General features: G+C 38.1%; 1 protein-coding gene across 1 annotated transcript; it reads left to right on the forward strand.

Moving 5' to 3' along the window:
• The first annotated feature begins 6585 nt into the window (after positions 1–6585).
• Positions 6586–8111, forward strand: LOC145566393 (uncharacterized). Its single transcript, XM_081625827.1, has 2 exons — positions 6586–6877; positions 6952–8111. Exons 1-2 carry the CDS (start codon positions 6586–6588, stop codon positions 8109–8111), a joined length of 1452 nt encoding a protein of 483 aa, XP_081481953.1.
• Positions 8112–9958: the final 1847 nt, after the last annotated feature.

The following is a 9958-nucleotide window of genomic DNA, read 5'->3' on the forward strand; positions in this document are numbered from 1 at the left end:
ATCTAAACACACAGGATGCAGAACTAAACACAATTATCAACCATTAAGAAATGTTTAAATTCAAATTCAATACACTGATGTTAGAGGACATAATACAAATATATATCAGACACTAATATAAACCAAGCATGATACAGGCTAGTTTGCTAGAAGTTTTTGTTTCACAGCACTAACCTTAGAAACACCTTCAAATCTGATCCGAGTTGGTCACAAGCATCTTCTCCACATCATAAGTTTCATATTCGAAGTTGTACTCCCTCTAACTTCAAACTTGATGCTCAAAATACTTCAAACTTGATCCTTTGAAGACTCTAAACCACCAACTACCAAAATTAAATTCCCTGCTAAACTTAAAAAATTCTTTTTCTAGCAACTTGAACAAACAAACATAGTAACGCCATCTGCATACACTATTTGCCGACGTTATAATATCGCTTGCCTATGTGGTCGTTTCCGCTTGCCTACATGTCTAATTCCAAACCTGACTCATCCGGCTGTAAGCACAAATGCTGAGTTGTCGACCAAGATTGACAAACTTCTGCAATCAAAGAGGTAAACTGGGCAACCCCCATCAAGAATCGAGTCTAAGTCTGTCAAGAAAGTAGTGGCTTTTGTGAGCTTAGAGATCACTAATTGGCTGTCAGATTCAATCAACACTTTCTCCAGACCATACCTTTTAGCAAGTCTAATTCCAAAGAGTATGGCCTTGCACTCTGCTACCTTAGGAGCCTAGTACCCCCTGGTGTGTCGAGTGCTAGCAAACAGCACTTCTCCTTCAGCATCTCTGGCCACAGCTCCAAGGCCCATCTAACCTTCATTCTTCAAGCTAGCATCACAGTTTATTTTAATGAAGTCTGGGTGTGGAGGCAACCATGTTTTGGCACTCTTGTTTTTGTCTTTTTTGACACCCGAGCCATACACCATAGAGCAATACTTACCACAGTCCTCAACAAGTCTATGAACTCTATCACGAATTATTGAATGCGAGGTTTCCTTGTTGTTAAATACTTTATCATTCCTGCGATTCCAAATGTACCATAATAGTGTTACCCCCAACAGAGCTCTTCTTTGCATTCAAGTTTAGCCACCTAACCACCATCTCTTTAAAGTCTTCATGCGGGTCTGAGGGAACAAGGGAAGTGCAGTCACATTCCTTCCATAAATCTGAAACAGCAGGGCAGGAGAAAAACGTATGGTGAAGACTTTCTGTTTCCTTCTCATACCACGAACAGTAGCTGGAATCAAGCATATGCCTATAGTACAGCAGCTCACGAGTAGGCAATGAGCTTGTACACACACGCCAAAGGAAGTGTTTGACCTTTGGTGTAGTATCACAACTCCATATGTTCACCTAAGCCTTATGGAAGGCATCCAAATCATAAGATTTACCAAGCATGTAAGTAGTTTTAACATTGTATACTCCATTCATAGAAAAAGCCCAAGTCAGCCTATCCTCCGAGGTCCGGATGCTCAAGGGAATGGTCAAAATGCAGCGTGTGTCATTGTACACTCCATTCATAGAAGAAACCCAAGTCATCCTATCCTCCGGGGTCCGGATGCTCAAGGGAATGGTCAAAATGCAGCGTGTGTCTCGCTCATTGAAGTTAGAGGAGATTAAGCTGTAATTCCAGTCCTTTGTCTCAAGATCAATTAGGTCGCATACATAGGAGAGACCATCAATGCTCTGAGATTGAACAAATCTGCCATATTTATCAGAGAGCCAAGGATCGACATAAATGTGTTATTTTCGTACCATCTCCAACACTCCAAATTAAACCTTCCATTACCAAAGCCTTCGATCCCCATATGCTCTTCCAAGAGTAACTCCCATTAAGCCCCAAAGAAGCATCAAAAAAATCAGTTTTGGGGTAATACTTTGCCTTCATGACACGACCAAGCAAAGAATCCGGGGAAGTAATGAGCCTCCAAGCTTGTTTGCCAAGCAAAGCCTCATTGAAAACCTCCATGTATCTAAAACCAAGACCTCCCAAACACTTGGGTTTACACATAGAGTCCTAACTCAACCAGTGAACCTTTCTTCTTTAGCCCAAGTGACCCCACCAAAATTTTGTCGTCATAGATCGGATCTCATCAATAAAACTTCCTGGCAGCTTATAGACCCCTATCAAATACGTCAGAATTGCTTGAATTACTGACTTGACGAGAACTTCCTTTTCGGCCCCCGAGAGAAGCTTTTCTTTCCACCCTTGGAGCTTTTTTCAAAATCTATCTTTCAGAGCTGCAAACACCATTTTCTTCGATCTCCCAATAATTTTCGGAATGCTAAGGTATTTCTCATGAACATCGACAAGCCGCATATGCATTACATTTCTCATCTCTTCTTGTTTTTCCCGGCTCACCCCTTTGCTAAAAGACACCTCCGATTTCTCATAGTTAATTGAGGGTTGCATTCCAATCATTAATGTCAAGTTTAGAAAACAAGAGGTAGTATTGTGATTTGTGAAGTAGAAATACTAATGTTTTATACTCCCTCCATGCCTTATTTTTTGCCCCATAGGTCATAGCAAATATATAGATCAAACTTTTAATATTTTGACCATGAATTTTTGTTAATCTATAAATTATTATAATATATTCACGTGGGATGTTATTAGAATCGTCTCATCTCTAATATTATATTTTATTAATATCAAATTTTTATAATTTTTAACGGATATAAATATAGAGATATAATAGTTTGAATACGCATCTTGGATACCGTAAAAAGTCAAATGAGCCAAAAAATAAAGGATGAATGGAGTACTGGATAATGGGATGTTAACTCATAAGTTTTTTTTTTTTTTGACAAAGAGAACTTACAAAGAAACACACATAAACTAAAACTTATAACACAGTAAAAAACAACGCCGAGCAGAAACAACCAAGCAATGAGCATACTCAACCACCAAGCGAGAAACCTTCTGAATGTGGCATATATACATGTAACAGTGCCACGAGATCACGAATTTCCTGTTGGATCCATGAAATAGAAACATCAACCTTGGCTTGACCATTATGAACACCTAGAACTAAACTGCAATCAGTAAGAATTCTGATCCTTGAGCCACGGTGCGTAGCGTGACGTAAAGCATGTAAACAAGCCTGTAACTATGACTGAAAAGTAGAATTTGAGATACACTCCTAAGCACCTCCACCAATTCGAACCCTAGACGAAGCCTCAGAAAAGAACCATCCTGCACCTACCGAATGATCCCCGGGATCCCAAGCACCATCAAATACTATAATAACATCACATACATTAGAAGCAGACCCCTGAAGAACAACAGAAGGTGAGTGACTCGAAAACGTAGGGGGACAAGCTATAAAAGTGATGGAAATGAGATAACAAGCAGCTGCTCTCCTATCCTTCCAAGAAAAGGCAAGGTCAAGGATTAACCAAGGGGCATAAACTTCTGACCAAAAGTGGAGATTATTCTGCGCTAGCCAAATACCCCATAAAAGGCCAAAAAGACAATCCAGCTTAGACCAGTCCTTAGAATCAAAATAGTGCAAAATGGCCTGTTGTAACCAAGTTTTAAAAGGAAGATCAAAGCGAAGAGAAACCATCATATCCGGAGGATGAGACTTCCATAAATTCCTGGTAAAGGGACATTCCCAAAACAAATGTGAGGAAGTCTCTAGTAGATGATGAAAAAAACCACAGTGAGGATCAGTGGGAATGCTTTTCAAGGAAAGAGTGTATGCCATCGGTAAAGCACAGTGCATAACCTTCCAAGTGAATAATTTCCATTTTGGAAGAATTCTAGAGGCCCACAAACGTTTCCACCAATTATCCGTAGTCAAAGTTAGAGACAAGTTGACCTAATAAATAAGCGTACGATATTTTCATAGAAAAAGATCCATCACGAGTGAATTTCCAGTAAATAAAGTCGTCCATTTGTCGCATAGGGCACTCAAGCCCCAAGATAGATAAGGAAGTATCAAGCGGGAAGAGCTTATGAACCAAACCCGTATCCCAAGAACCAGTACAACTATCAATCAGACTAGCAATAGTAGAAGGCAGGCCTTTGCCTTCTAGAGAGTCCTTAAATTGAACTTTGACCCTCGGCACCCAGCAGTCAGCCAAAATATCGATTTTCACTCCCGAGCCCACCTTCCATGCGATCCCTGCACATAGAACAGTTGTGCCTTCCAAAATGCTTTGACACCCCCAAGAAGGCCAACGGATAGAAGAACGATCACGAAAATCCAATCACAATGTATGGGTACTTAGCTTTGTAAACTCTAGACACCAGAAGTTGAGAGTTATGGATAAGACGCCAAGTGTGCTTGGCTAATAAGGCAACATTGAAGCAACTTAATTTTCGTACGCCTAAGCCACCCAAACCTCTAGGTAAATGGAGTGAAGCAGAAGACGCCAAAGAAATCCCTCTTGAGGATGTTGTAGATTTCCACCATGCAAAAGATTATCCACTCGGTCACAAATACTAGATGGAAGCTTAAAGACCGAAAGGTCATGATTGAAGGAAGCCAGGAAAATCGGGTTTATGATTACTAACTTTGCTGCAGTCGAAAGATGCAAGAGGAAAAAGCAGAAAGCCTAAGAACAAACTTGTAAGAGCTTAACAAAGCACGAGCTTCCATACGTAAAGTAAAAGCTAGATAATCCTTGTAGTCATCAGGAGTATTCGAACTAAATTTAACAAATGACTTCTGCAGATTCACCATCTTACCCGAGATAGAGCAAAACTCAGAGATTATCGCCAAAATATTATCGCAATCAGAGGGACAGACTTCGAAAAACAAAAGGGCATCATCAGCAAAAAAAAATAGGTGGGAAATAAGAGGAGCTAACCTAGGTACTCGGATGCCATTAACCAGACAAGAAAACTCCGCTCGGCAAATCATCAAAGAAAAAATCTCCATGTAGAGAACAAACAACCTCGTCTATTGCTTACTCCAAATTAAATTAATCAAACTAAATATAAAGAGTCAAGTGTTTGGAATTGGTTAGTAAGTATGTTAAGTCAATTGCATTGTTTAAGTGTGGAGTCTAGATTAATGAATTCGTTTTGTATGTTTATTTACTTTAATTAATTGAGCATGTTAGGTTTTGTGCGTTGTAGCTTGTATGTACTCAGCTTTGCTGATTGCGTGCTTTTGTGTGTGTTTTCTTTTGGTCATGGCCTTCGCCTTTCAATGACCCAGTGATGATCTAATTATTACACTTGTATTATTGGGGAGCAGTATTGCACTGGTTAGCTTGATGATGTGAAGTTCGGGGATTTGACATACGCATTGTCAAGGGATTGGTGTGATTAAGAGTATTCGTTCTTTGTGTTGAACTTATCTATGTTTTACTATTTCAATTATGTTTTGGGATTTTGAATATTAGTTTGGTTTAATAAGAGCCTTTATGGTTCCAATTTGTAAGCTTTGACTTATTGGTTTTCTAAATTACATTATTTTAAGATTTAAGTTGGATTTCCGCTGCAATACTTTGATAAAGCCTTAACGTTTTAACATGTGGCGGTAATATGCCAATGGTTCTCCTCTATTTTTATTTAAATTAATTGGTTTGGAAACGGGAGAATTATTGGGGTGTTACAAAGTGGTATCTGGGAGCTTTGGTTAGATTTTTATTACCACTAAAGCCAATTTTAAAGTTTTAGGCGCCTAACGTTTTAAATCTAATCAGTTTGATTTAACTACATTATTTCAAGTTTAATTTAAATTTTTGAAAAAAAGAAAAAAGTATTTTATTTGTTTTATTTATTTTCGAATTACTAAGTTATTTTGAAATAAAATGAATTTAATTATTTATTTTATTTTCTTAACTTCTTTGCTTGTTTTATTTATCGGTGAGATTTGGGTAACTTTTGAAAGGGCGTATAGGATAGATTATTTCTTTCTATATACATTGTAATTAATTCTTTTGTGTTTTTATTATTGTATGAAATAATTATGCAAATTATTTAATTGTTTATGTTTTACCTAACGGTGCTACTTGATTGTGATCACCTAGTATCATGTTTAAGGTTTAAAGCATGTAATATGGAATTATATGTGATGATTTGTGCTATGTGACATGTGTAAATAATTATTATGTGAAGCATGTAGTTATGTGACTTATAATATATGTTTATTATATGTTTATTTAATTATATTGTTTATTTAATGCTTGAATTTTGGAGGGGATTGAATCAAGGGAATTATTTTTCTTGTGCGTAGGAATGATTAATATTTAATAATCATTTTCTTTAAAAGTGAATTATTAGGGGCAATCGTGTGGCCTTTCCCACCTTTCTACCTTAATATATTTTATGAATGTGAGGTGTTATGCAAGTAGAATTCATTTGTGTCAATGTTGGCCTAGAAGAGCGTTATACTTCCAGGCAGAGAAGGAGGATGGCTAACAACGATGCTTTAGCTGATGCTATTAGGCTTCTAGCTGAGAACTTGAACCAAAACCGCAATGATAATCCTAATCCTGCGGGTGAGATGTTTAAGAAGCTTGCTCAGGTCAAACCACCATACTTTAAGGGAGGTGGAGACCCAACTTTTCTGGAGAATTGGATTAGGGAGTTTGATTAGATCTTTGCTGCTTTGAATTGTCCTGTGAATATGAGAGTGGATCAAGCTGCCATGTATTTGAAGGAAGAGGCAGATATTTGGTGGAGGGATAATGGAAATGTACTTTGTGCTGAGGCTAATTTTGGTTGGGAGACTTTCAAAACCAAACTTAGGGAGAAGTTTTATCCACCATTCTTACGGAAGCAAAAGGCTCAAGAGTTCATCAATCTGCAAATGAACAATATGTCGATTACTGAATACTATAACAAGTTTATGAACTTGTCGAGGTTTGCTCCTGAAGTAGTGCCTACTGAGGAGTTGAAGGCTCAAAGATTTGAGCAAGGTTTGACTAAACAGTTTCAGAAGGACTTCGTTGGAAAGACCTTTAGACTCTTGATAAGGTTTATGGGAGAGCAGCGCACCTGTACAGTCTGAATGTCAGGAGTACACCTGAGAGTGGAAGTGGAAGTGTCGGAGAAAAACGTAAGGATTTTGGAAATTTGAGTAACCAAGGTAACTTTAAGAAGCCAAGGAATGAGAATTTCCAGAATACGAATGTTCAAAACAATGGAGGATCTTCTAGACCTAATGGCCAAGCTGAAAGGCATTACAACTGCAAGAGATGTGGCAAGGATCATCCTGGAAAGGATTGTGATGGGAACTTGGTTGTGTGTAGGTTTTGTAACAAGAAGGGCCATAGGGAGTTTGACTGTTTCTCCAAACTAAAGCAACAAGGGAATGGGAACAAGTTTACTCCAACAAGCAATCAAGGAGGGAATTCGAATGGTCAAATTGGGAATACAAAGAACGGAAATGTTAGCAACAACAACTCCGGGAATCAAGGAAAGAATGTCACTCCAAGTCGTTTGTCTGTGATGAGGAAGAAGGAAGCTGAAAGGTCTTCTAATGTTGTCACTGGTAACTTTTCTATTCATTCTATTTTAATTAAAGCTTTATTTGATTCTGGAGCCATCTACTCTTTTATTTCTAGTTCTGTTGTGAAACAATTAGGACTAGTTGAACCGAATCCGATTAACTTGCCTATTAGTTCACCTACTGGAGAAGTCGTGAGGTGCACCAAGATGCATAAGGGTTTACCTTTGAGGATTGGAGATACTGATTTTCCATCAGATCCTATAGAATTTAAGTTAAGTGACCTTGATGTTATTTTGGGAATTGATTGGTTGGCCACTTATAAAGCTAAGATTGATTGTGAGATACAGAAGATTCATTTAAGGAGTCCTTTGGGAAAGACTGTGTCTTACAGACGTTATGGGAAACCAAAAGGTATTGGAATTATTTCTGCAATGAAGTTGTCAAAACTTGTGAGTAAAGGGTATCCTTTATTCTTTTGTTGTGTGCAAGACTTGGAAAAGAGTAATAAGGTGAATGTGGAAGATGTGCCAATTGTGAATGAGTTTTTGGATGTATTTCCTGAAGAGATTTCTGGAATTCCACCAAAGAGGGAATTGGAGTTTACAATAGATTTGGTTCCTAGGACGGCACTAATTTCTAAGGCACCATATAGAATGGCACCTGCTGAGATGGGAGAGTTGAAAGTGCAACTACAAGAATAGTTGGATAAAGGGTATATAAGGCCAAGTGCATCTCCTTAGGGAGCATCTGTTTTATTTGTGAAGAAGAAAGATGGGAGCATGAGGTTGTGCATTGATTATAGGGAGTTGAATAATGTAACAATAAAGAATAAGTACCTACTGCCCAGGATCGATGATTTGTTTGATCAATTGAAGGGAGCTAGTGTGTTTTCCAAGATTGATTTACGTTCGGGGTACCATCAACTAAGAGTTGCTGATAAGGATATTCCTAAGACTGCTTTTAGGACTAGATATGGGCACTATGAGTTTACAGTTATGCCTTTTGGGTTGACCAATGCACCTGCAATCTTTATGGATTTGATGAATCGAGTATTCCATGAGTATTTGGATAAGTTTGTGGTTGTTTTTATTGATGATATTTTGGTATACTCGGAAAGTGAGGAAGAACATAAGGAGCATTTGAGGACCGTGTTGAGAACTCTTAGAGACAATAAGTTGTATGCTAAGTTTTCAAAGTGCGAGTTTTGGTTAGAGAAGGTTGCATTTTTGGGACATTATGTGTCTAAAGAAGGTGTTTCTGTGGATCCAAAAAAGGTTCAAGTAGTGAGTGAATGGCCTACGCCTAAGAATGTGTCTGACATAAGGAGTTTCTTAGGACTAGCTGGCTACTATAGAAGGTTTGTGAAGGATTTCTCGAAGATTGCTAGACCCTTAACTACCTTGATGAAGAAGGAAAGTAAGTTTGAATGGGATGAAAAGTGTGAACAAGCATTTCAAACTCTTAAAGAGCGTTTAACCACTGCACCTGTTTTAACCTTACCTGATGGAAGTGATGGATTTGAAGTATATAATGATGCTTCAAAGAATGGATTAGGGTGCGTGTTGCAAAAAAATGGGAAGGTGATAGCTTATGCTTCTCACCAACTCAAATCTCATGAAATCAATTACCCTACACATGATCTTGAACTTGCGGCTGTAGTGTTTGCATTGAAGATTTGGAGACATTATTTGTTTGGAGTAAAGTGTAAGATCTTTACGGATCACAAAAGTCTCAAGTATATCTTCACTCAGACGAATCTCAATATGAGACAGAGGCGTTGGTTGAAATTGTTCAATGACTATAACGTGAACATAGAATACCATGAAGGGAAAGCAAATGTTGTTGCGGATGCCTTGAGTAGGAAATCAAGTCATGGTGTGAATTCTTTAATCGTGTCTGACGAGTTATGTGAAGATATGAAGCGTTTGAATTTAGAGGTTGTGAGCTATGGTGAAGTAGAAGCAAGGTTAAGTGCTCTTTCACTTGGGAGTTCATTGTTGGATGAAATTAAAGAGAGTCACAAAGGTGATGAAGGAATCCAATTGATTAAGGAGAAAATGAGCCAAGGGAAGAATGTAGATTTCAAGATCCATGATGATGGAAGTTTGAGTTACAAAGAAAGATGGTGCATACCAGAAAAGTGTGAGGATTTAAAGAGAAAAATCATGGAAGAAAGCCACAATACTCCATATTATGTACACCCGGGAGGAGACAAGTTGTACAAGGACTTGAAAGAGTTGTATTGGTGGCCAAATATGAAAAGAGAAGTAGCTGAGTTTGTGACTAAATGCTTGACTTGTCAAAAGGTCAAGATTGATCACAAGAGACCTATAGGCAAGGTTCAACCATTGGAGATTCCATGTTGGAAATAGGATTCGATATCCATGGATTTTGTCACAGGATTGCCTAGAACCAAAAGTGGCAATGACACTATTTGGGTGATTGTAGATCGACTTACAAAGTCTGCGATATTTATTCCAATAAAGGAAACTTGGAAGAAGAAACAATTGGCAAAGGTCTATGTGAAGAATGTAGTTCGATTACACGG

Source organism: Chenopodium album, chromosome 11, assembly GCF_948465745.1.
Source record: "Chenopodium album chromosome 11, dcCheAlbu1.1, whole genome shotgun sequence".
NCBI classification, from domain to species: domain Eukaryota; kingdom Viridiplantae; phylum Streptophyta; class Magnoliopsida; order Caryophyllales; family Amaranthaceae; genus Chenopodium; species Chenopodium album.

Excerpts from the sequence above, each read along its gene's own strand:
- LOC145566393 (XM_081625827.1), top strand. The coding sequence starts at position 6,586 with ATGAGAGTGGATCAAGCTGCCATGTATTTGAAGGAAGAGGCAGATATT. Across the intron at positions 6,878-6,951 it reads GGCTCAAAGATTTGAGCAAG|CGCACCTGTACAGTCTGAAT; the intron begins GTTTGACTAAAC and ends ATGGGAGAGCAG.